The sequence below is a fragment of the Alosa sapidissima genome, chromosome 2 (genome assembly GCF_018492685.1).
Source record: "Alosa sapidissima isolate fAloSap1 chromosome 2, fAloSap1.pri, whole genome shotgun sequence".
In the NCBI taxonomy this organism is placed as follows: Eukaryota; Metazoa; Chordata; class Actinopteri; order Clupeiformes; family Clupeidae; genus Alosa; species Alosa sapidissima.
Window position 1 is genome coordinate 20,444,348 of NC_055958.1, and position 27,638 is coordinate 20,471,985.

General features: G+C 43.1%; 2 protein-coding genes across 3 annotated transcripts; one reads left to right on the forward strand and one right to left on the reverse strand.

The window, feature by feature from the left end:
* Positions 1-810: 810 nt before the first annotated feature.
* On the reverse strand, positions 811-16,705 carry snx4 (sorting nexin 4). Its single transcript, XM_042067817.1, has 14 exons — positions 16,575-16,705; positions 15,578-15,702; positions 11,035-11,173; positions 10,694-10,843; positions 9,717-9,764; positions 9,197-9,252; positions 8,917-8,989; positions 6,039-6,100; positions 5,733-5,798; positions 4,340-4,429; positions 3,258-3,357; positions 2,625-2,770; positions 2,258-2,372; positions 811-1,922 (listed from the first exon to the last, which is right to left on the reverse strand). The coding sequence occupies exons 1-14, from the start codon at positions 16,662-16,664 to the stop codon at positions 1,875-1,877; spliced, it is 1,308 nt and encodes a 435-aa protein (XP_041923751.1). The 5' UTR covers positions 16,665-16,705; the 3' UTR covers positions 811-1,874.
* Positions 15,823-27,565, forward strand: tgfbr2l (transforming growth factor beta receptor-like). Of its 2 annotated transcripts, none has more exons than XM_042067807.1 (7): positions 15,823-16,194; positions 21,479-21,629; positions 22,931-23,133; positions 23,362-24,215; positions 24,520-24,661; positions 24,996-25,123; positions 25,500-27,565. In XM_042067807.1, the coding sequence occupies exons 2-7, from the start codon at positions 21,505-21,507 to the stop codon at positions 25,896-25,898; spliced, it is 1,851 nt and encodes a 616-aa protein (XP_041923741.1). In that variant the 5' UTR covers positions 15,823-16,194; positions 21,479-21,504; the 3' UTR covers positions 25,899-27,565. The 2 variants fall into 2 exon arrangements, with proteins under 2 accessions (XP_041923741.1, XP_041923732.1); XM_042067798.1 differs by lacking the exon at positions 15,823-16,194 and adding an exon at positions 16,773-17,626.
* Positions 27,566-27,638: the final 73 nt, after the last annotated feature.

The window sequence follows — 27,638 nt, forward strand, 5'->3', positions numbered from 1 at the left end:
AACCACATTATTACACCCTCTCACTGGCTTTGTAGTGGTGTGGAGCAGCACCACCGAGAACACAAGATGGCAGCATTTGTGCAGCCTCTTCCCCTCACGTGTATTCAAGTGAGGTTTTTTTTACCCTTCTAGATTTTTTTTTTGTTTACTCGGTAATATGAGAAACACTGATTCTTGGTCCATATCTTTTTTAGATATTAGTTTAGATGTCAACCTGATATATTCTCTGAATGTTGTAAGATGTGATGTGATTCAACAAAACAGTCAGGGTGGGTGAAGAATTGAGCCTGAATGTGAAATATTTCTTGCTCACATGACCTCTGGGAGTTGTGGTTGATTTAAAAGCAGGCCTGCATGTTGATGTGCACAAATGCAGTGGAAAATCCTAGACAACCTTTTATCGTATTTTTTAGTCCACTGCAAATCTAATGGCATCACCTTGTGGCTGCCGTTACTCTGTACTTAACTGCTCTACGTACAATTTTCTATTGTTTGGGACACATTCATTTAAATATTTTTTTCTGTTTAGAAGTCATTTTATTTCCAAAATATAACTGTGGAAGTTACTATGCGAGATCACGCAGGGCACTAACACACACACACACACACACACACACAGCACTTTACTGCGGAAATGATTATATCCTGCCATTCCTGTGTGACCTTCCTGTTCCTCCGGCCAGATTTATATCAAAACACTGACCCGCCTATCCATCAGTAATGACAAATCTGCCATTCATAGGAGTTGCTGTGGCCACGAGTGCAAATATGCAACGTTAGGTCTACAGAAGGAGGAAAGAAAGCCATAAACAAGTTTAAATATTTTCATTTTAATGAAGCCATATAAAAGTGAGTGTGTGGTTACAAAAGTGTGTACGTATTGGCACAAAAACTGGTCAAAGAGTACTCAAAAAGCACTGAAAACTAATGACGAATGCCAAGCCGGTATATTCTGTTTTGACGGTGGGTGAGGATGGAACCGACACCTTCGCCTTCAGGAAGGCTTAGGCAGGGGTGTTTGTTAAGGGAGTGTGGTCCGACTTCGCAGCACTCTCTCTGTGATGGCGTGTATGAAGACTTAACCCTTGCTTCCTGCACAGATCCAACTGTTTTCTCAGGAAATCAGAGACTGAACATCGACTCCTCTGTACAGGTGATTAAGATCACTTTACACCCCGGTCTTGTTTCAACGGGGGAGATGAGGTGATAAACAGAAAAAAAAATGCACAGGGTATAGTGTTGAGTGGAATTTCACCAAACTGTTATCTTTATGCAGAGTGTTCCAGGCAAAGCAAGGCAATCATTGCTAACACTTACAACTGCAGGTGTGTCTCAGTGTTGCCAATGACAGAAAAATGGTAAAGATTAGGAAAATTGATTGAAAAAGATTGTATAATAAAACATCAAAAAAGGAATGATGAAAGCATGACATCATGATACCCTCACCCAACAGTTGAATGACAATTCTGAAAACTTCATAAAAATCTAGAAACAAAAATCAGTCCACTTCAGGCAGCTGTCCTTGACAAATCAAGTCCTTGATGTTTGGCAAAAGAAATCTTGTAAAAGCACTTTAAAGAGGCCATTAAATGAATCGGCATGGGTGACTACTAAGGCATCTGGTTAAATTAAGGCCACAGACAGCTTGGCAGACAATAAATACAACAATGGATTTTTTGCTTCAAAATGATTTTCTCATTGGTAGTGTGTAACATTAGGAAACACACTCATGCTCTGAGCACAGGTGCTGTAATGTGGTGTGGAGGTCCCAGGTAGTGGATCTGGGTGCCAATCACCATGGCAGTTCTGAGGACACAGGTGAGATGGGCTGTTATCTGACCAGTCTGGTCTGGAATGTGACATGCGATCAATCATCACATTTTGTTGAAGCACTCTTTTGCATTGGTCCACACTTGTATTCCCTGAGGAGAAGAGAGAGAACAGAGAGATATTGAAATGGAAGAGAGACAGATAGAGGAAGGAAGAACTGATGTGTATGCAACACAACTGGTTGTAATCATTCTGATATGACACAAACAATATCTAACAATGACAAGGGTCTGTGTGTTGTGCTGGGAGTTTACAGAACTTACACAAATGTAATTATGTATTAAAATAAGTGTTGTTTCGACCACAGCCTGGGTATGTGTAGACACAATGAAAGCTTTGGGGGAAAAAATGTGATATTCTCTTCACTTTTCTACTATACTCTACACAGTTTCAGATGTGGGCCAAGTGTAAAGGTAGTGTCTCTCACCTTTTTGCACATGCTGATCTGCATGATGGCATAGCTGATCAAAGCCTCCTTCAGATCATGGTTCTTCTGATCCTTAAACCTCTCAATATCTGACCAGGCACCCTTTACAAACACACTGGAGAATGGCACAAAACATTGCTCAGTTGTTTGCTGGAGCCATTAACAACTAATATGAGTTTTTGATCACTCAAACTTCACTAAAACTATATTATGTACACAGTGCAAAATCTAGTGTAAACAGTTTTGATAAAGGCATGTTACCTTTTGAAAACACAGCTGGGCTTTGCCCACATCGATAGGAGTCGAGCAAGTTTGAAAAAAGTTTTGTAACTTGAGTGAACTATGGAAAAATGAGGTGTCCTCTTACTCGCACTCTGTGTTCTGCTCTTTGAGGGAATCCTCACCCTCCTGAATCTGCCCTTCCAGAACTTTCATCTTGGCCTCTCTCTGCTCGGGGGTCTCCTGGCCAAAGAGCTTACTGGTCATCCCCTTCAGCGAGAAGGTGCGCACCGTCTGCACATGGTGAGGAAACAAAATGAACAAACAATAACTTAAAATTCCTTAACTTATTTCTCCCCTGGACGTTCAGGCCAGTAAGACTCCAGTGTGAAATGAAAGCTCTACATTACTGAGCTCAGGAAGTGAACCCTAGACCCACATTCTCCTGATTTAAAAGAACTCTATGACTGTTCAGAGTCAGTGTTCTCAGCTAGGTAAATTTATCCTAAACTTTGTTCACACTTTGTCATATTAAGACATCCTGTTGATCACCAGTGATTTTGCTTACTGACGTACACAGCTTTCACAGATGTACACAGATATTTTTCGCATTATGTGAAATAAACTAAGTTTGTCAAGGCAGTTTCTATGTATCAGTATATCTCACTCCCAGAGTGAGGAGAAAGATTTTGGATAACTCTATTGCTTTCTGTGAAGTTTCCACTTGCAGCGCATGGCTCATCTGTTCCCTGTAGGAGGGCTCCCACTGACAGACACGCACCCCAGTGGCCAGCTCCTCCTGCTGCTGCTTCTTAGTGGTGAGGTCCTGCGCCGCCATCTCCAGCTCGTACTGAATCAGCTCGTGCTTCCTGCACACCGCCCTGAAACAAACACAGCCCATTGGACAAGCCAGTCAATGGATCATCTGCCAATCACAAAAACACACACAAAAAACACACACACACACACACACACACAGACACACACACACACACACACACACACACACACACACACACAGAGAAAACAGACTGCAGATGTCCTTTACCACAAAAACGCAGGCAGTGTTCTTTTGGCAAAAGCATGTTTGTGGGAATCTATTTATGTCACATAATACAGGGGATTACAGGAAAACCAAACTGCAAATCTGCCCCCGCAACTAATGCACAACACAGCGCCTTTAAGATATTGCATAATACAGTTATGAATGGATTCAAGTTAATTCATGGACATTCATATGCCCCAGAGACGCAGTGATAATGCACAGCCACAAGGGAGGCTCTTGTGCTGTAATTAATTGGCTGGAGGGGGCTTAATTTTAAATGGTAACGATGCAAGGGGTCTGGCACCACCCTGACCAGTGGAGCCAACACCACAACCAGGATCCTTGGCAGGGGATAAGGGCTTGCGTGAGGAGTCCTCTTACGACACGAACACGCTGGTGCCCCTGGAATTCTGGCTGCCGGTGGGAATCGACGGGCTCCCTGGCAGACTGCGGGCCACTTGAAGGACAGCGCTCCTCCATTTCCGCCGGCTCAGGCGGCCACGACCATGGCTAATCAGGAGCCCCTGGGCCACGGAGCCCCACCGCCTCTCGTCCCCTTGGCCAACAACTCTCACTGGGTTATCAAAATAAAACCTCACTTAATGTAGTTACAGTTCACAAACACAGAAGGTTTGGCTTACGCAAGGCCAGCGTGGGGGAAAATAAGAAATGTAAAGATTTTATTACAACTTACCACAACACTGGGAACTGTTTCTCCAATACAGTGTGCATAGAGGCTATCAAGTTACCAGTCAGTTAGTCAGTCACAGCATTGGCCAAATGAATAAATGTAAATGTAAATCCCTAGCCAAACCCACCTCAGAGCCTCAGTGTAGAAGAGGTACTCTTTCAGTTGGTCTGCATAGTGTTCCTCCTCTTCCAGGATGTCATCCACTGATGCTGCATAGCTACAGTAATAGAACATTATAGTTACTGCACAATGTGAGCAGCTGGGTAAGACATTATAAAATGACTACTGCCAAATAACAGACTCTTTTAATTACCAGTAACAGGACTGTTAGCCAAAAGCAAAAAAATCTCTTGTGTTTACAATAGAAAACCCTGTCAAAATACACTTGTACCTCTGTTATACATCACAGGTTTCTCTTTCTCTGATGACTAAAACAGAAAGTGCTAAAGACAACAATAGAAGACCACAATCTGCAACGGTAATGACAATTACATTCTTGTTATGCCCCCCCCCCCCCCCACCACCACCTTCAGTAAGTGTGACACGTGTCTGTCAAATATCCCACTGGCACGCCAGGGAGCTGATGTTGACGGACGGGCCGCTTTAAAAGTGTCTCTCGTGGAGACGCGCTGCTGACACAGCTCTCCTCCAGCAGCCCCATGGACCCAGTGGCCTGTGACCCCGAGGTAGCGAGAGCGGCAATCTGGAAGCCATCAGAGAATGTCCCAGGTGGGGGTGGGGGTGGGGGTGGGGGGATTGGGAGGCCGAGGCGGGGCAGTGGGGATGTGGACAACGTAACTGCGGCAGCACAAACGTTGTGAATCTCTGAGGCCTATTCTAGCCGTTTTGCAGCCGTTTTAGGGGGTGGGTTAGGTAGTGGCGAAGTGGTGGGGGGGTGTTTTGGTTGTTCGCCAGTCAGGACCAAAACCCAAACCCTCCCATGGGCCCCCCCCCCCCCCACCAACTCCCCCATCCTTCCCCCTGAAAGCCTTTTAGCTACTTGTTACCAGAGAGCCTCCATCCGAAACCTGAGGGCTTCCAAACCCCTCCAGCCCATGTGTTTTACAGCTCTGGACAGGGGGCACACACATGTACGGTCAGCCCGGCGAGTGGGGGGCTGGAGTGGGGAGGGAATCAGGCAACACCTTCATTTTTCAGCTCGCTTGATGAGGTCTCGGAGGGTAACGGGAGAAGCCCACAGAGGGAGAGGGCAGTGGCCAGTGGAGGGGGGAACACAGCCAAAACAGCTGCAACACGATCCCACACTAATCCTATCAGGGTTGTACCGAAACATCATCAAAGTGACAGAAGCGAAGCCCCAACCAATTCTACCCAGTTTGATGTGAAGTGTGTTAAGGAAGTTTTATTATTTTATTCTGCATCAAACGTATATGCATGTGCTTGACTTGTATATCTTTAGGTTACCATGTTCTGTGTGCATGTGTTGTACTTTATTTCTATTATGTGTGTGTGTGTGTCTGTGAGTGTGTGTGCATGTATGTGTGTGTCTAGAGACTCACGCATCCATGTGATGGCCAGCACTCTGTAGTCCATCCCCCATCTCTTTCTCTATGGCACTCCACTCACTGTCAAATAAAGACACAAGGAAGCAACTTCAGCAGTATCCCAACATTGACCACAAAAGCCATGATGCTACAAGAGGATTAAGGCATGAGGGCAGAATGCAATGCAATGCTAGCACCTTCCGATGCTGATTAGCTATTGGGAAGTGTTTGATTACATAAGAGATAAAATAAGTAATGTGTCACATCAAATACATAAGGAAAAAAGTGGTCCACTGCATCGTCAAAAGACATGACTCCCACCTGAAGACTCTGCCGTAATTCCCGTGCACTTTGTATACTCCGTAGAGGCGGTCAGCTACCCTCTAGGGTGGAGAGCAGAGGTCAGCAAGCGAAACGTAGGAGCTAGCATGTTTTCATTCAAAGCCCTGTGCTCCAAACTGCAGCAGTGTGCAGAAATATGATATAATGACTCAAAATTACAACAAAAAAGTGCAAGCTTGTGGCAGGATCCGAAAAAAAGCACTGGGCTGCTGGGCGTGCCAAGAGGTATTACACGCTTCCCCTCTCCCTGAATTAGAGTTTGACACTAATGTGCATGTTTGCTGTTTGCTGACAACAGACTATTATGCTCCAAAATAGAGGAAAATAAAAATTACACTCCAAAATAGAGAAACCACTGGGAGTGGGTCTGAGTGAGTGTGAGTGTGTCTGTGTGTGTCTGCATGTATACAGTAAATGTGTACTTCTGTGTGTGTATGCATTTGACAGGGCTATGTGTGTGTACATGTGAACAAGAGAAAAAAAGAGAGAGAGAGAGAGAGAGAGAGAGAGAGAGAGAGAGAGAGAGAGAGAGAGAGAGAGAGAGAGAGAGAGAGAGAGAGAGAGAGGCGGGTCAATATAGGGTTCAACGTCAAAAAAATTGATACAAAAGGTTTTTTTTATGGATTCTGGTACTGTTGGACATGCTAAATAACATACTAAAAATCTAGTAAAATCTGACCTTGGGAAAGGGGTCATTTTCAAAATGGCCGCCAAAATGGCTGTCAACAGGTTAGAATGGCTATATCTCAATTACTATTCAGCCTACAGGGGTGAAATTGATATCAAATGATGGTCAAATTAAACAAGAATAGGATTTTAAATGTTAAAATTGAAAATGTTTCAATGCTCTACCTTTTTCAGCCATAAATTAAAATCAATGCGTTTTAATACAGAGCAAATGCAATACAGGATTATTAACCATCTCCATGGCATGGAGGAAGATAAGACATGTCTTAACTGGTGTTATATCTCATCTAGAGGTTATATGCTTTTAGAAAATATATGGTTTGGGGTGTTTAATCTGTTTTGCCTGGACAATATAGGCTAAAATGTATCCCCTTTACACTAGATTCGCCTATACAGGGCCAATAGAGGGCATTATATTGTGCATTCATGGAGGAAGATGGGACATGTTTTAAATGGTGCTATATCTTATCTACAGATTATATGCTTTCAGAAAATATATATTTTAGTGTGTTTAATTTCTTTTTCCTGGACTGTACATGCCAACATATATCCCCTTTACACTAGATTCGCCTATACAGAATAGAGGGCATTGTATTGTACATTCACGTAGGAAGATGGGACATGTTTTAAATTGTGCTATATTTTATCTACAGATTATATGCTTTCAGAAAATATATATTTTAGAGTGTTTAATTTGTTTTTCCTGGACTGTACATGCCAACATATATCCCCTTTACACTAGATTAGCCGATACATTATAGAGGGCATTGTATTGTGCATGCATGGAGGAAGATAAGACATGTCTTAACTGGTGTTATATCTCATCCAGAGGTTATATGCTTTTAGAAAATATATGATTTTGGGTGTTTAATCTGTTTTGCCTGGACAATATAGGCTAAAATGTATCCGCTTTACACTAGATTCGCCTATACAGAATAGAGAGCAATGCATTGTTCATGGCATGGAGGAAGATGGGACATGTTTTAAATGGTTCTAGATCTTATCTACAGATTATATGCCTTCAGAAAATATATATTTTAGGGTGTTTCATTTGTTTTCCCTGGACTGTATATGCCAAAATGTTATTTTGTTGATTAATGTTGTATTTCATGTACAGGGTATATGCTTTTACAATATGTAGAGTAGAGTTTGCGAGTAAGTGGCTGTTTTATGACTTTAATGAACCATGTCCCATGTACTGTATAGGCATGCATTGTATATTTGTGTAGATCAATAATTGTTGGCATCTATCATTAGGGGGGAACTAATTAAACTGAATCTTAAACTATATGCATAAGTAGATCAGAAATAATTATTATATCATTATTCATCATCCTCTGACTCCTCCTGAAAGGAACTTGTGTGGATTGTCACATTGTTCATTTTGACATGTTCCACAGGCAGCAGTGCAAGGTAATCCATATCTTCTACACGAACAGCGGAGTGTCTTGCAGAAATGCACACAATTAAGAACAGTTGACTGTCTCTGTACTTGGATCTAACATGAAAGAGTATTTGATTGAGGTCGATTCCATTCCATTCGGTAATTAGTATCTGAAAGCTAAACTGAGGGAGCGGTACGGGAATGACATATGTTTCACAGAAGGGAAAGGTTTTGACACTGAGAGAGAAAACATCATGCATCCTCAGGTCCTACTATAAGAACACTAAAAAAGGTGGAGATGAAGAGTCATCAGTGACCTCTTAATCTGATAAAACATGAAAAACACTTTCCTAGGCTGAATAATGCGTCAGATATAGCCAAAATTAGCTTCCGGTGGCCATCTTGAAAATGACAAGTCTTTGAAAATGATGATCTGATACTTTAGTGTGACATATATGACTCAGTGACCGCTAAATCTGATTAAACATGAAAAACACTTTCCTAGGCTGATTAATGCTTCAGATATCCCAAATTAGCTTCTGGTGGCCATCTTGGACGCCATCTTGAAAATGACCCCTTTACTGGGGTCAGATTTTACTAGATTTTTAATTTGTTATTAAGTACATCTAAAGGTATCGTAATCAGTTGAAAAACCTTTTGTATCAATTTTTTTGAGGTTAGGTGTTTTTTTTTCATATATTGACCCGCCTAGGAGGGAGGGAAGTAGAGGAAGAGTGGTGGTGTGTCGATGAGGAGCTGTGATATTGGGCAGCTGTGTGGACTCACTGCTCGAACTCGCAGCAGCTGGGAGATGACAGACTGCAACTCATCGCCATAGTGTTTCATTTCAGCAAACCTCCTGCAGCACAGGAGAGGGGCAGCACGGAGAACAAGAGCCAGAGTGAGAGCAAGAGAAGATAAAACAGAAGAATAAAAAGAAGGGAGAGAGAGAGAGAGAGAGAGAGAGGGCAAGAAATGACACTGCATCTTGTTTGAACAAACGCTGAGTATTCATTAAGTTCACACCACACTAGTTAGAGGGGATGTGAAGGAATGAACGACCTACTTATCTGGGTTTTTCACCCGGAACGTCGCATTCAGAGCCTTCAGCCTTGAATCCGCCTAGGGAGAAACAGAGAGGGGGAAAGAAGGCCAGCCAGAATATGTTAAGTGCTCATGAATATTTTGCTTGAACTTCTGAACTGTTGAACTTCTAAGATTTCTCTGAAACAACATTTAAAACTCAGATATGTGTCAGCAAATGACAAAAGTGCTGCGATCTCCATTCTAACAAAACTCAAGTCATTATCATTATTATAGCACGCTTTTATCACAGCTATACTCTACAATAACACGGCATCACATGATCATTATTTTCTACACTGGCACACATACAACTACACACATCCAAAACACACACATACAACTCTGCACCCATCATCCCCTTGCATAAGACCGTAGTAGCATGACAAACCACTGTAACGCAAGACACAGTTGATGAAAAGTGTCAGGGCAAGCAGAGGAGGCTCAGGATGTATGAGGGAGGTGGGTTTAAAGCGAGTAAACCCAGCGCGCTGATGGAGTACCTTTGCCTGGAATCCTGTCTCAAACACCATTTCCTTCCAGCCGTTTTCCTGTGGGGCGACAGAGAGAAGGACAGTGGCTTGAGTTTGACAAAGACCATCACCAACGTGACAGCACTTTCAAAGGAGGCCACTCAAGGAAGCAGAACACAATTGGAGTGCGAAAGGAGATATCAACCCAGTGAGATTATTTGGTCTGAAAGCCTTTGAAGAGGAACGTCATCCTAGTTCATGTCTTCATCCTTCCTGAAGGCCAACAAAGACGGACTTGTGTTTATAGAGGTTATTATGACACAGCTACAGCAGTCATTCCAAGGAGTAAGTGTGAGTGTGTGTTCGTGCGTGCGTGTGTAACAGAAGACAGAAAATGTGTGTGTGTGTGTATGTATGTATGTGTGAGAAGCAAAGAGTATGTTTGTATGAGTGTGTCTATGGCTATGTGTGTATGTGTGCGTGTGTGTGTGTGAGAAGCAAAGAGTATGTTTGTATGAGTGTGTCTATGCCTATGTGTGTATGTGTGCGTGTGTGTGTGAGAGAAGCAAAGAGTATGTTTGTATGAGTGTGTCTATGCCTATGTGTGTATGTGTGCGTGTGTGTGTGTGTGTGAGAGAGAGAGAGAGAGAGAGAGAGAGAGAGAGAGAGAGAGAGAGAGAGAGAGAGAGAGAGAGAGAGAGAGAGAGAGAGAGAGAGAGAGAGAGAGAGAGAGAGAGAGAGGGAGATAATGAGCAAGACAAAGGTGTCATTCTGACAACTTTCAGAGACGGCCCAGGGGTAATGTCCTCCATGAGTAATTGCTGTTCTGGTCAGAGGGACATCCTGTCCACTTTTATGTACAGTGTGTCTGGCTACTGCTCAGTGTTTGCTTAGGGTGGGGGTGGGGATGGGACCTAGTGCGGCCTCTACACTCGTCGGAGTGGAGCGGAGGGAGGAAAGGGCCCCTTCAGCGGCCGGCGCAGCTGCCGCCCGTGTCTATCCCTTACCTCAGTGAGGAAGGCGAAGAAGATCTTGTCGGTGGACAGGATGGGATGGGATGCCACCCGGAGCAGGAAGTTCTCCAGGCCGACACGGCGCCTCTCCACAAAGTCCGGGTCCATGTTATCTGCTGACAGCTTGTGCCACACAAACTCCGCCTGGAAATGACCAGTATGAATAAACTAAATGTTACAGTGACATTGCTCTTAAAAAAAGTCAAATGTCAAGAGTTTGTTGACATATCAAAGACACATTTAGGAATTTAGCACACTTTCACAATTATATTTCAGTAAAAATAATATTCCCACATATAATAAAATGAAAACACTTAATGTTTGATTTCACTCACTCGCTTCTCTGGGAGAGGAGGGACAACCACGTAGGGGTAGGTGACTAGTAAGAAATTGCGAAGAATCTCAAATTCGCTGTAGCGTCTCCACAGGGAATCTGGAGTGGAGTTGGTCCCCTCAGAGGCAGCATCTGCTGGGCTTTTGTGTAGAAGGAAAAAAATAAGATAAGATGATTCCTAACCTCAGTATTAATGTACTCATATAAACAGCATTTAAAATTGTACATTGTAAAGTTGTACATTTTTTACAAAAGAAACAGTTCATGATTAAGGCTAACATTGGAAAACTTGTGCACTTAACTGCACAAATGAATGTTTAGCGCTCACGTCAGGTCATGTTTATGACCCAGCCAACATAAACACAAATGTGTCTTAACGTTCTAAAAAATCAGGTTACCCTCAAAACTGTCTTGATACTGTCACAATAACATGGGCTACACATGTACAGTACTGTACAAAAGTGTTAGGCACCCATTAGATTTGTTGGTTTAGAAATGTTATGGTGACCATATATGTTTCTCATTGTCTTTATTAGAATTCATCCAGAAGATTGAGAGAATATGGAAAAAAGTGCATTTCTGGTTCAGGTTCTAGTCTTTTGCATCCATTCGATTGGTCGTTTTTGCAGTGTTATAATGACCAATCTCGCAAGGTGGAAGCTGAAGCCGGTTGGTACTTGTACTGGTTCTGGCTCTGACACATTGGTATCAGAAGTGGGAAGGAGATGATGACACGGTCAGATTGATGAGCTCATTGAAAAGATACAGCTGGAAGAGTTCATTGCTGCCCTAAAGTGGAAAATGCCTAGCCGAAGGATTCTATTCAAAGAACCTTGATGAGGCAAGCTGACTCTGTATTACCAAAGATCCTTAACATATGCTTTACCAACCGTCTCTGGTATTACCATCTGGAAATATAATGGAGAGGGTCACCGGAGATGTACAATACTGTTCAGGTGGCTCCTCCACTTTGGTCTTGACTCTTGACACCTCAGCATCAGTTTTAGGGTGAGCCACGCTCAAGTCAGCAGCTGAGACCCCCCATCATAGTTGTATCTACCAGTAGCTTCTGGCAGGCCAGGCATGGCCATCAGTGGCCTGGGTAGGGAACGACAGCTCCATAAAGAGCTTCCCCCTTGGGTCATTATAACACTGCTAAAACAACTAATTTAATGGTAGCTTGAGACTGAAATTGGACTGGTATCAGAAAGAAAAACATTTTATGTGTATTTAAAATGGCCTACTGTGTATTTCCTGTGTTCTCTGGTCATATTCTAATTAAGACAGTGAGAAATAAATAATATGGTCCTTAAAGCATTGCTGAAACAAAACATCTAAGATGCCTCAGACTTTTGCACAGTACTGTAGGTCTCCCTTCTCCTAGAAGACTGCTTTAAAGGCAATAACAATGCAGGGCCCCTTTATAAAAAAGAACCCTCTCTGTAGGAGATGACTCAAATTCTTCCATGGCCTCTGCCCTCAAACCTGCTCCAGAAATATTCGCTGTTAATTGCCAACACCAGATAGCATAATCAAAATGTCAACATTAATATTCAATAAGTAGGGTCTCTGTAAAACAACGCACTGCCAAACTGTGGTGGGCTGTTGATGTTACCATCATCCATTTGACATTGCAGGACAATATTTCAGTAGAGAGCATACCAAACTGCTGACTGCTGAGGTAAATATTGGGCATAAAATGTTAACCTCGCTTTTTTTTTTTTTTTTTAATCGCCCTAAATGAAAATACCCCCCTGTAGCAGGCTCCAGAAGAGCTCTCCGATTACACTGACTGGGGGAGCAGCAAACCTCCGAAGTGGCTGTGTACACCGTGCCAAAAGTTAAATGGCGACTATCTCCCGTGAGCTGTCCATGCCAGGAGCCCCAGGCAGGGAAGGCTCAAAGAGTGCACTGGCTGCTGGGGTCAGAGAAGCAGGAATCCCAAAATCAATAAAAACATCCCCCCAAAACATGAAGCCACTGTAACTGACATAGGAAAGAGTGAGACTTTGTCTGAAAGATAGAGATGGCGGAAGAGCAGTGGGTGTCGTAATAGATAGATAGATAGAGGATGGAGTGAGAAGAAAGAGTGAAAGAGAGGGGGGGTGGATAAGGGAGGGGAGAGAGGGACTAAGAAATTGGAGTAGTGAATACAACGGACCTTGGGGAGGAAATGAGAGCTCATAATGGTCTCTACACTAATAATCCATGCTGGAATCACTAAGGGGAGCGTGGCTCCAGTGACGCTGGGGGGCATTCTCCACTCCAACTGCGGGACTGCCTGCCCTGAGCCTGCATCGCAACACACTCCCCTCTCCCAGGCCTGTGGTAAATAAAGACCAGTTTGCGTGTGCGTGTGTGTGTGTGTGTGTGTGTGTAATAGCATGCGCTGTTCAGGTCCCAACCAAAACATGTGTTTCCTTTTATGGGATAGGCCAACAATACAGCTCTGTGCTCAGCGCTCTAAGCAGCCGACAGTGGGACGACTCTCTCTGAGCAGTCCTCTGAGGACCTCTGAGGAGCTGGGGAGCTCAAGGAAGGTGAGGGAAGCATCGGACACACAGACAGACAGGCTTCTGACATATACTGTTACCATAACGTTTCACTAATATACAAAGCAGGGGAGCTAATGCAAATTCATCAACATGTTCCCAAACCAAGACAACAGTCACCATGGTAGAGTACAGCTGAAAGAATGTTTAGCTATTGTGTAAAAGCTTTGACTGCCTTTCGTTGTGTAGGCAAGCTATTTTCTGTCATGAGTTTCTACCTTCCCACTTTAAGGCGCTGTGTGTGTATTGTTTCAAGGATGCCTCATCTTGGCAAAGTAGAGGATGAACTCTTATTTGATTACATTTCCACCTCCTAAGTAAACAATAAAGGAGAATGGGGATTTATTTCCCCCCTTCTTTTTAGATGTGTGTGTGTGTGGGGGGGGGGGGGGGGCCGGGATGTTCTGTGTTAAGTTTCACAGTTCCAATGCTGGTCTGGAGCAGTTCTGAGTGTGGCTGTGGCCTTTTCCTGACCTCTACCATCACTGTGTCGCAGTGGGTGTAGCTGAGACATAAAACTGATGTTGTTGATAGGCTGAAATATGATAATCACGTGGTCTTAAGCAAGCTTGTTTCATGTACACAAGTTACGTACACAGACACTTAGTGCCGCTGCTGTCCATTTCAGTGCCCTAAGGGAGTTGCCTCGCCCCCCCCCCCCCCCCCCCCCCCTCCCAAAAAATAAATAAATAAATAAATAAATAATTCATAAAATAAATGAATAAATACTGTTTTACTTATAAATGGTGCATTGTCACTTTAAGAGCATTGAGTCTTCACATTCTCATAATGCCCTTTTGCCAACTCTTGTTTACAAGCCTTGTTTGTTTGCGCTACATTGATAGCACAATATTAACAATAATATGCACAATAGTTGTTATACGCAAAACATGGAAATGGAAGTGTGTAATAACATGTTGCTTCACATTTCTGTTTGCAATTAAAAGTCAATTATGAGCCTGGTAGCCACCTAGCTATCTGATTGGAATGCATTTCAGTCGACTCGGCATATCATGTGCTTCATGTAAAAACTTGGAAAACGAATTATTGAAGACTCACCAATTCCATTCTACTAAGGCAAAGTAGAAGACTAGTCTATTTATATTCTTGTCCATGTTCCAAAGCACATTGATTGCAGCCTAGTATGTTAAAGATCCCTCTCACCAATCAAAGTTTAAAAATGATCAGTAGTGGGAAACGGATAAACTCGCAAATCACAATCACCTGTAGCCTCGTCTTTGTTGCCTTCATGATTTCTTTAAACGATTACATTAAAAAGGAGATACACAATGTCAAGCCAGATGGAAACTGCCACTCTCTTTGTCTCTCCCCTGTGTACGCAAGAGTAAAGCTAGATCTGCTACGGGGTGCAGATTGGGTGAACCCAAAAAGTATCATCCTTGCATGTAACATGGTGCATTTTGACATTGTAAACATTATTGATGAAGAGTGAAACCCAGTTTGCTACTAAGCTACTACTTATTGGCTACATTTGGGTGCCCCCTCTGTCCTTTGGTGCCCTATGGATGCGCGTGGTGGGAGCGGGAGAGTTTTTTTGCCCAAACCATGGAAAACAAACAAACCAGGACCATTTCGATAACAACAATTGGTTTCCCCAAATTCAACACAAAATATCACCAAAATGTTGTGGGAAAGTAATACTGTCAAACTGACACAGTCAAATTAAATTTGTTCTAAGATTTCTCAATGTATTAGTATCAAAATCTACTTTTAAACAGTGATTAACTATATGAACACTTTTTAAGCATTTTTGTAAAACTTAGATAGCAGCACATACATGCATAATTCTACATTATGTGTTGCATTACATGTATTGCATGATTCTAGGTCCCATATGTAAATGTAAATGTAAAACGGGGGGTGGGGGGGTCTTAGGATAGATCAATTCCAGCCAGAAAGATTGGCTTAATTGTCTATGTTGATGCATTTGTGCAGTGTGCAGGCTATAATGTTGAGAAAGCAATACTGTACCGTGTCTCGATGAGGTAAACAGTGTAGATCTCCTGCATGTTCACAGCATTCTTCACTGTTCTCTTCTCTGCTTCTGCTACATTGATCTCCATCTTCCTGAAAAGTACAGTGCCCTTTTCACCCATCTGGTGGGGTGGGGTGGGGGGTGGAAATCAAGACCACATCAGTGCTTGTATTCACTGTAGGCTACCTCATTTCAGTGATCAGAACGCTCAAACTTATAGGCTTACAGGTAAAATTCTGCGGCTGCTTAAACCCCAATACTTGACAAAGGCGCCTGGAGACGGTACTAACAATACATGTATGTAATAATGTACAAACAATAATGTATTTCTTGGACGACTAAGCAACATTAGCGTTACTGACCATTCGTTCTAAACCAGTGTGACAGATCACGGGATGTCTACGTCAGCCTTTAAGCAAATGAAGGGTTTTGATGGTGTACTATTGTAGCCTACTTTACGCAAATATGCCTGAAGTAAAGTTCAATTTAAGATTAAAGTATTCTACAGCATTTTGAAAATTAAGTTATTAAGAAAAAGCGAACGGTGTCATTTACAAAAGGGGACACGTTCATTCAACTAGCAAACTCTGAGACCTTTGAGATAGCCAAACTCGTAAGTTTTTTAGACTTTCTCAAACTTTGATAGAAGACCGTTGCCGCGCCAAAAATGGACCTAAGTTAACTCAAGTTGTCTAGGTTAACCGTGAATTAATGGATCTCTTCCAAACGCAGAGAATTAAACTAAAAGCTCTTTGTTCGTAGCCTGTCAGTAAGAAAGTTGCCATCAACAACAACAGCTCAGCTGATCCAGCTGCGGCTCATGAACACTGGCTAACTAGCAAGCAGCATCGAATTTCGGAAGGCTACGCAACTCCGGGGGCTAAATATGGCCTGGCAGTGAAGGAAATCGAGTAATAAGGGACTGCACGCCAGGATGCAAGTAACTGATTTACATGCCATTGTGTTTAGCAGTGGTGTATCGGCAAAGTTTACCGTGTTTTTCATGTTGTTTTCTATCTCCCCAGGAGTGAGGTCGATATTTCCAATCACCGCTACTTCGTCGCTTCCCGTATCCGCCATCATTCTGACTTGTGTCCACCTCCTCACCGCATGCGCAGTTCTGATTGCGTTTCTTTTCCTTAATACATAATTCTGTCACCTGGTGATTTGCGACCATTGTCATTACACCTGGCGTAGGGTATATGAACCTAGTTCAATGTTAGCTCTTGTTTGTGGTCTAGTGTGGTCTAGTCTTTTTAGTTGGTTGGTTTAGCCTATTGTTGTTGTTGTTCTATTAGACAGTTACTGTAGGCCTATAGCCTAATTTTTGACATGATGATCTGATCTCACTTAACTGGCCTACTGGTTTTTAATGTTTTCAAATAACTTTGATTTGTTGATAAAGGCCCATGTAGCCTGAATTGTACAGGGGCGAGCTCACTGACCATCTGCAGGCCTGTCCTCCTTATTTCAGCCTAATTTAGGTCAGCCAATAGCCTCGACCTACTCTTGCTTAATTGTTCAAAACCACATAGCCTAGTTTTTTTTTTTTCTAGAAGTTAGAAGTTAGGCTACTTCTTATACTAAGTAACAATAGGCTATTGATCTAGGGCTATACAAACATCTTAGACAAAGTTTGAAAACAAATTGATTGGGCATCTGAAAACACTCATATGACATCCTAAGCTAAGTATTAAACATTATAAACAAATCTGCGTTCATACAATCGTTTAGAATTTGTTATTAATGAACTCCAGTTCCTGGGCGGGACCCTAGCTCCACACAGCTGGATTAAAAACATCTGGATCCGCCTACACGGAACTCCTGCCAAAAATATTCAGCTCAAGAAGCTGTTGTCGCAGCGCATACTGCCTTAATGCATGTCCCCCCGACTATATCCTCTCAGTATATTAAGAAAAAACAAAGATTTGTAGTCACCGAAAACTTCGAAACTTTGTCTACATAGTGTATTGTTTCTGTCATAATTATGGGACGCAGGCGATGGAGTCGTTTCGCTCTCACATCTGTTCTTCTTATATCGCTCTGTGAGTATTACAATTGCTCGCCTCGCTCCGTCTACACTTTTTTAAGTGTCCATTGTTTGTAGGCATTTGCTGAGGTGGCTTGGTGTATCCATGAAGTAGACTACAAATGTCAAATTGGCCAGGTTTACGCGATTCTTTTGATACGCTTAAGAGAACGTTTAGAGACTCTTCGGTCTTTATAGGCTAAGCTGAAAACTATTCGTAAACATTTATGAAAATCAATAGCCTTGCATATGGCTCGGCTAACCTCTCTTCATTCCCAGATTCTAAATTTCATAAATTGAAGGCAGTCATGGTAGCGTAATCTAACAATTCTAGTTTACCCAGAATTCCAAAAAGAAGAAAGCGTTGTGTGCGCAAGATCGCCTATTGCAGAACTTTCCCATGCTGGACAACTGTACAGTTGTATTGTACACATGCTTTTACAGCCTCATCACTATCAGGCTTATTATAAATTATCAGAGGACAGCATTTAGGCCTTTGTGATCGTCACTGTCAAATGTATTTGCATGCGTAAAGGCATAGTCGTGAGTCAGATTATCGAACCCAAAAAGTTTCCTAATAGGCCTCGTTTGGTTGGTGGTCATCAAGAAATAATTTGCATGTATGTTAATAGGCCGAGGTTATATTATCTTATAATGTTGAGCTCTACTAGTTACAGAAAATGAGCAATGTCTCAGAAATGCTTTTGTAGTTACACAGATCCCAAATGCAAGCTCAGCCTACTGATGGAAAATAAGAATTTACATGCCAAAATTCCATGCCTGTAAATGTGACATTTAATTTGTTTGAATACACAAAATTGATAATACTAGAAACTGTAGGCCCTCAGTGCCACATTGTGCCACTGTAAACAAATTTACAACAGCAAATTCGTTTTTGTATGTATTGTTGTTGTTAATATTTGTAGTTTAGACTTATGTAGTCTAGAATTATTGGCTTGCTTGAGTCTAACATACTCTAGGCCAATGTATTTTTGTATTTCTGTCAAGAGCTGTTTAATACACAGTATTGTATTTGTGTAACAAGTCTGTCTTGAATTTGTCAAAATCAGCACAAACAAGTGATTGCTAAGGCACTAAAGCGTCTGTGATTTGAGGCCGTACAAATGTTTACATAAACAAATGGAGGTTCACAAATCAAGAAAGGATTGGGGCCCACTTCCAGTGGACTTTTTAGCTTTGTTGACTGAGAAGCAAGAAAAAGCCACACTGCAATCGAATTCAAATGTCAGAGCAACATGTCATGGAAACTTCATTCAGGAAACTCGTAGTGAGGCTTCAAATTATCTCTGCATGCAGGGACACTTTCTGTGTGGACTGGGACAGAGTGGAGGGGTTGCATGCTGCACAATACTGAGACATGTCATACTGGAAGATGGACTGTGTACTTTGCTTTCCATTCCTCAGAAAATATCTCAGCATCGTTGACTTTACATTTGGAATCAATCTGAATCTTAAGTCTTTTAAAACAGATGTATGCTACAAGTCCATGAGTGTATTTTGTATCGGTTTAAACCAACGCAGAAGTACTAAATGGCAGAACAGAAGGGCATTGGTTATATGTGCTTGGTGCCTTCACTGCCCTGCCATCATCATGTGGCACAATGGCAATATTGTTTTAATTCAAAGAAAGGATATGATGCTGACAACCCTGATCACACTGTGGTGTGTGTGTGTGTGTGTGTGTGTGTGTGTGTGTGAGAGAGAGAGAGAGAGAGAGAGAGGGAGGGAGGGAGAGAGAGTATTTGTGTGTGTGTGTGTGTAACCTCTGATTGGCACTCAGTGAGGACAGAGACGTCTTGTGTTTATCTCTCGGCCTCCTTGAGGCAGTTCCAAGAGCTCGGTCTCATCTTGGGGCGAGGGCAGAGCGTGGTACTCATGGAAGCGAGCAGAATGTTTTGTGTCAGGATAAATGGCCATTTATTGTTTGGCATGAGATAATAGTGCCTTCCCTCAGACGTGGCAAGACGCTGGCCCCCTTTTGTTGCCGCAGTTTTAATTTGGCCTCTCCCAATGATACCGTGGGGTATGCATGAGTAATGGCATGAGAACATCGACCCCTCTCATCACAACGGGTGAGCTCATCACTGCACCCCTGGTTTGGGTTGAGATGTTTAAACTGATTGATTATTAGCGTGGAAAATCTGGATGGCAGTGACGATGTTAACACATCCGAATTCAAACCGTCTCAGCAAAGCAGAGTGTTCTCGTGGTGCTGGTACTGATTTACTCAGCAAAACACATGTTGGGAAGTGTGTGTATATGTGTGTGTGTGTGGAGAGAGAAGAGCCTGAGAGGGCGAGAGAGACGCCACCCAGTGGTTGCATCACACATCTGCAGTCTGTTAAACAACAGCTGGCTCGGAATGAAAGCAAGAGTTTTGATTCTCTTTAAGTTTCCCATTAAAATAATTAAAACATAGTCCCTTTCTATTCTCCCTCACTTGTTGTGACCATCCTAAACACTCTTTACAGAATGTAGGCTTCACTATGTCACAGCTAAGGCCATAGGAAATGTGCCATGTTAGGGATTTGAGACGTAGTATTCAATTTCCTTTACATGAAACCTAAACATACCTTCTGGACCATGAAGAGCCTTGATTTTCCACATAAAAAAAACAATGATGCCATACTATGTTTTCAAGTTTTCCGGTCTCCCAATAGTTGCTCACGGCACCAAAGCACAGCTAAATAATAACAAGTGAGGAAAAGTTGCTCAACAGAAAAAGCAAATGAGTCCTGCCCTGCATCTCTAGGCCTCCTGTAAGCATGCAGCCTTTGGATTTCCCATAAGCACTGAGGGGCTGTGCTTCGAACTTGGCTTGGCTGAATGCTTCTGGCTTCAATTTATTTCTGGAGCAGTCACTGCTGATTTTAATTACTTTAAAGTTTGCAGAGGGGCTTTTTTGCTTATCCAGGCTTTCCCCTCCTCCTCTCCCTCCCTCTTTGTCTTTTTTTTTCTGGTGTATATTTTGATGGTTGGCATTGACCAACATCTGGAAGCCTTTGAGAAATATGTGTGTAGCTTCTTTTAATGTTTGAGTCGTTTCTGTGAGATCACCCCACTCTTCGAGTGGGGAAAAAGAGGGAGATAAAAAGGGGGTCATCTGGTTTCAATCAACAATTAATATTGTTGTGATGTGGCAGCATAAGGATAACAGAGGCAAGATGCGTGGGAAGGAATGCACACACTACTGCACTGCACCGCAGGCATACACCCCACCTCTCTCTCTCTCTCTCTCTCTCTCTCTCTCTCTCTCTCTCTCTCTCTCTCTCTCTCTCTCTCTCTCACACACACACCACACACACACACACACACACACACACACACACACTCGCTCTCTCTACCAATATATAGGCTACATACTCATGTATTCCTGCTTGTTGTCATTCCCAAATCCGCTTAACTCTTTATGCATTCCAGATGGGTCACTGCACCCAAGAGGGCTAACCATAAATGCTATCTTGATTGCAGATGCTATTATGAGTTTTATCCCTGTCACTATTTCACACGGCAATCATCATCATTTTCTTCATTATGGTATTACTGTTAACTGAAGACCGTAATCATGCTGAAAGGCTGGTGTACTGACCAGACAATTATGGCTATCTTCTCTGAAATTGGAGAGAAGTATTTTTTAAGGGATTGATGTTGAAAAAATGCAAATTAAATATTGTACGCTGAGGTTACATGTCATTGATTTTTCATACAATTTTGGGAAGAGTTATTTTAATCGAGCTACAACTACTCCAAATTATATATTTTACCAGCAGTTCATTCTTTTCAAAACTATTTCCCCTGTTTGGTTGTTTTGTGTATTTGAAAAATGTATTTTGTCTGTTCATTTCAGTTGTTGAAGCCTCAACGTTCACACATATGAGGACTAACTTGTGTAAGTGGTGTGACTACTCCAGCCCTGTGTGTGAAGACAATGTGTGCACAAGCAACTGCAACTTAACCTCCTTCTGCACTCTATCTGAGGAGGTCTGTGTGGCTATCTGGTAAGTTTATCCTCCGCACACTGCTACACACATACATTGGCATGCCATTCATTTGTAGGTCTACATCTTTCGACAACCACTGCAACCATGCAATTAATAGAGGTTTAATAGATGATTAATAGAGAATTTGTGAATATTAAATGTCATCACTAACTTTATGGAATAGTTGGTTGAAATAATACACAATAAGATTGGGTGAGTTCAGTGCTTCGCCTCACTTAACAATTAGCCACTTGTCTCTTTGATGTTAGTTCAGCTTCCGTGAGATCTAACCAGACAGACATTTTCTCAGTGACAAATATAGTGAGTATATGCCGTTTTAAATTGAATGAGAGTAAGTTGATTTAGAGGCATATTGGGTCTCTGCTTGTTATAATGAGCTCCTTTTCAAAGGATTTCCCCTTGGTCAGATCCACCCTCTGGGGCCTGGGAGGGACGTTTCTGTGAAGTTAATCAAACTGACCTCTGAGTGACTATTCAAAAACAACTGGGTGTTGAGAGAGCTGCTTCTCTTGGGGGGTTGGGGTGGAGAGGACTTGAAAAATGAGAAGAGGGAAAAACTCCCCTTCTGTGGTAATAGAAAGCAAATAATAAACATATTTAACAGCATTAAAAGAGAGACTGATTGGTGAGAGGGTGCATAAAAGGGCAGTCCCATCTTGAATTTCCTTGATATGACATGGTTCAGGCATGACAAACTTTGCTTATCTTTGCCATAGCATGCACAGAATTTATGATAAAAAATACAACAGTAAATCACAGAGATTGTCTAATAAAAAATATCCAGCCAAGACAAAAACAGTGACTTTATAGTGCTTCTGTTTATACTATTAAATATCATGTCTGTTTTGCTGACTACAAATCTGATGGGTGCCATTACCTGAGGGCCCACAGCTGTACAGTGCTGATGTCAAAATAGGCTCTAATGTCCAGTGGGCGTATGTGAGGCTGATGACCTCTTCTCCACACCCTCAGAGCCTGTCCTGGTTGTTTAAGAGAAACTGCTGTTTGGGATCACTTTCAAGAATACATAAAACGTTACAAAGTCAGGAAGTTGTGGATAAAACGCTAACATGAATGAGAAAACCTCCTGCTGGTTTTTATACATTTTTAAGTATTTTTGTCCTCTTTTGCATTTGTCATATTGTTTTCATCTAACATACACAGGAACCAAAAGTAGTCCATAGACTGTGATTTCTGATACCATGTACATAAGACCTATAGAATTTCAAAAGAGGCGCAGGCAGTCCCCTTTATTACAGTATGTGAAGTGCTCATGTGGAAGTGTTTGTGTGCTACAGGAGGAAAGACAATGAGACGGTCAGTGTGCGCACGCTGTGCCACCACCCTGAGCAGGCCCTGGACAACATCGTTCTGACCAACTACTCCACCACAGAGTGCACCATGATCCCCCAGCCCTCCGATGACGGACTACTGTTTGTCTGTGGCTGTGTTGGCGATCAGGAGTGCAATGACAAACTCATCTTTGACAAGGGAGCCCACGGTAAGAATGCTGCTACAACCAGTATGCTTTGCTGTAGGAAGGTCACTTTTTATATTGGTGTGACAACTTGGTATTGTACTGATTCATAGACAAGTATACAGTTTTAGAATTTGATGCAATGAAATGTTCAGTATTGTCTTTGTAACATAACAATGGCAATATTGTAAATAGTTTTAATAGTCACATGTAACTTAAAGAGCACTGATTGTTGTTGTTTGTTTTTCTTAGGCTACTCAAAACTCAAAAGCAAAGACGTGATCCCCGTGGTAGTAATCAGTCTGGTGCCTCCGTTGCTTGTTGCCGTGGTAGCCACCGCTGCCTTCTACATATACCGCACCCGGCATCTCGGCAAGCAGCCCAAGGACTGGGCCCCCAAGCGCACCCACTACCAGTCCCTGGACCCTCCCGAGGGCCGCTCCGGGGAGGCCAACGGCAGCGACTTCCCCGGCAAGCTCACCCTGCTCGGGGACGATGGCACCTCCGACCTGTCGTCCACGCGGGCCAACAGCCTGAACCACAACACCGAGCAGCTGCCCATCCAGCTGGAGACGCTGGTGGGCAAGGGCCGCTTCGCCGAGGTGTGGCGCGCGCGCCTCAACCACAGCGAGGGGCAGTACGAGTCAGTGGCCGTCAAGATCTTCCCGGCCGTGGAGTACGCGTCCTGGCACAACGAGCGCGCCATCTTCTCCGACGCCAACCTCAAGCACGAGAACGTGGTGCAGTTCCTGACGGCGGAGGAGCGGGGTGGTGGTGGCGGCGCGGCCGGAGGGGGGGGCCCCCAGAGGCAGTACTGGCTCATCATGGCCTACTACGCGCTGGGCAACCTGCAGGACTACCTGGCCAGCCATGTGCTGAGCTGGACGGAGCTGTGCTCGCTGGCGGGGTCGGTGGCGCATGGCCTGGCGCACCTGCACAGTGACACAACGCCCTGCGGGGCCCCCAAGGTGCCGGTGTCGCACCGAGACCTGAAGAGCAGCAACATTGTGGTGAAGGACAACCATGAGTGTGCCCTGTGTGACTTTGGCCTGGCTCTGCGGCTGGATCTCTCGCTCACTGTAGATGACTTCGCCAACAGTGGTCAGGTGAGAGAAATGGGGACACTGTGCTGTAGCAAGACAGTATGCTATTTAGGCTGCAATGTCCTGCTACTGTAGTTGCAGCTACATTATTCCCTAGCCTGTTGCTCTAGTTTCTTACTGGCTGTCAGAGTGATCCATGGCTGATTGATTTTCAAACAATAGCAATCCATAGAGTTTACCGCAAAAGAATGACATTGGAACCTCATAGTGCTAAGATAATAACACAATGATTATGTGGTTTAGAGTGGGTGATCTTGATATCAATAGTTTGTGTGAATGTCCATGCCTGACTGTCTCCATCTGTCAGGTTGGCACGGCGCGTTACATGGCCCCTGAAGTGCTGGAGTCTCGAGTAAATCTGGAGGACCTGGAGTCCTTCAAGCAGATGGACGTCTACTCCATGGCACTGGTCCTGTGGGAAATGGTCTCTCGCTGTGATGTCATAGGAGGTAAAACAGAAGACCTAAACCACACATCTTGCTGATCTATCAGCGGAGTGTAAACATAATCAAAAATTGAGTGGTCAGATTACATTATAAAATGTCATGTTTAACTGAAGTGAGTGAAGTGACTGTTATATTTGTGAAGATAGATAAGCAAAACATGTCACGTCTAGTATGTGAACAGGACAGGCTATGCTCTATTACTGCATTGTGACCTCTTTAGTATGGAAGAATAAGAGAGACATTAAACAAACCTGAACAGGGTCATCTATAAAAAGTTCCACGCGCATGTATTTGACTTAATATAAACAGCGGTGCTGTCTTTATTTCATCGTGACAGAGGTGAAGAGCTACGAGCCACCCTTCGGCTCCAAAGTGTGTGAGCAGCCATGTGTGGACAGCATGAGGGATTTGGTGCTGAGAGACAGGGGCCGGCCTGACATCCCCTCCAGCTGGACCACACACCAGGTAGGTGGATCGCGTGTCCTGGACGGGGGCCCAGATTGAAGGCAAACGACCTGTAACACACATGATCCAGTGTGTGTCCGCTACACCCAGAGGAGAGCATGTTTATTTGATTGTGTGTGGATCCATGTCACAAGATGCTGTGATGTCTTTTTTTCCTCCCTCGATATCCTATGTGAATGTATTTTTAATGCTGACATAAAACCGTTTTGTGTTTATGTGTATAAAGTGGCAGAGCCTCCTACATCACATGTTTTCTTTTTCCAACACTGAACACCTTTAGCATCTCATGTCAGAAGATGCCCTGTCTGTCCAGCCAAGTGGAGCCCAGCGATGACTTGCATGGCGTGACTCTGTCTTGTCCTTGTTTGTCCAACAGGGGATGCAGCTGCTGTGTGCCACCATCACAGAGTGCTGGGACCACGACCCCGAGGCCCGGCTGACGGCGCACTGCGTGGTGGAGCGCTTCAACACCCTGGCCAAAGACATGGAGGAAGAGGAGGAGCAGAGCCGACTGCTGAGCCTCATCAGTGGCAGCCTCACAGACCAGCAGCAGCAGCTGGAACAGCTGGAACAGCAGGAACAGCAGCAGCAGCAGCAGCAGCAGTCAGAAGAGCAGCAGGGTTTCACTGCCACGTCCACCCCTCCCTCCCCACGAGCAGAGCACGACACAGGCTCGGGCACGGACACGGACACGGACACGGACACCCCCTCCCTTCCTCCGCTGGTCTCAGACATGCAAGCCTCAGAGCCTTCAAAGGCACTGCCGGAAGTGTGACGGCTTCAAAAAACTCCTCGGAAGAATAGCAGTGACAATTCAAACAATTGGACTATTTGGATGATAACTCGTTTGTATATTATTCTCATCAAGGAGCTGGTCTCCATGATTATTCTTGGTTCATGTGACTTTGTTTGCCATGTCTTTTGTTGGTAACTGTGCACTTCTCATGTAGTTGCTGTGCCACTGAAGGAGGGGGGGGGGGGGCATTTTCTGTCAGAGGTGATGGAATTTTAACTCTCGGGACCTAGAAATGATTATACTGAAAGCATCAAAGAAGCATAATTTAATTCATCCCTGAAGAAACCTTGCATTTGATACAAGATATCACGCCCTCTTCAAAAACTCACCGCCATAAAATGGTTCCATGAAGTCAGTTGGTTTCAATGTGACAGAAGGCAGAAAATGGAGACATATCCACCCTCTTGAATTTTTGCGTCTTGTTTGTCGAAATACTACAGCCTGGAGATGTTTTCTAAGGCTGTTTACCACACACTATTTCCTCATTTGAATTTTAACACAGCCTTCTCGGAATCCACAAACATGCTGTAGTCATCCGAGACGCTGAAGTTGGAGCGGTTTTTGAAGGCTTTCAATTTGATTAACCACAGGCTGTATCTGAAAATATTTGAGAAAGGAACACAACTTGAACTGCTCAAGTTTAAAGCGATGAAAGTGAGTCAAAGAGCATTTTATTGGAAGTAGATGTTTTTTTTTTTCATTCTTACTCAAAGACTCAAAGACCTACGACATTAAATTTATAATTATGTGTGTCATAGAATTCTCTGAGGGAATTTATGATGCAATCCTTTAAATTATCCTTAACATAACAGGACATAAAAATGACCTGGACTTGAATAGACATTTGTCAGATCATGCTAATGGTCCAAGAGGAAGCGATCACTTTATGGTCTGCAGTGAAATCCAATTAAAAGAACCCTGGGAGGAAACCTCAGGCTGCCGTGCTGTCCAGGGCCGACAGGAAGAGTGACTTTAATCCCCACAAACTCAATAATGCTCACCCTGTTGGACTAAATGTGGACGTCTTTCATCCAGAAGATCGTGCAGACTCAATTCCAGCCAGTTACCCTGATTGAATGAAGCCATTAAACGATTTGATACGTCAGTCTAACGAACTAACATACATCTCTCACCAGTAAGTCTGCTACTGGTTCTACTGAAAGGTAGCGTAAGAGGTCTTTGATTTATATATTCCTGTGATGGGCATGAGCTTGACCAACTGACTAAAATGTTGCCAGCTATGATCAGTAAATATGAAGAGAAAAACAAACTCTGAATGAGTCTAAAATCAAATGAACGATAAGTAATCTGTGTTTTCAATAATTTGGCCAAAAAGGAGAATGGAATGTTTTCTCTAATTGTGGCCGTTAAAAGTGAACACTAAATCATGCACTGATGACATTCTATTTATTGGGTAGACTTCAAATATGTACTCAAGAGCATTGCATTTGCTAGTGACCTGAGGAAAAACCTATGACCCAAATCTATGAGGTTCTGTGAATTCTGATGAAGGACCAGATTTTAGGAAACTAATGAGCCACTGTGTTGTGATTGTGAACTGGTGTCACAAATGTATGGATTATATATATTATATTATATATACAATTGCATATTCATCTCATAAAATGTCATACATAAAGTATGAATGTTGTTTTTTGTGAATCATTTAATTTAACGATTCAGACCCACCATAAAACTAATAGAAATGAAAGCCACATT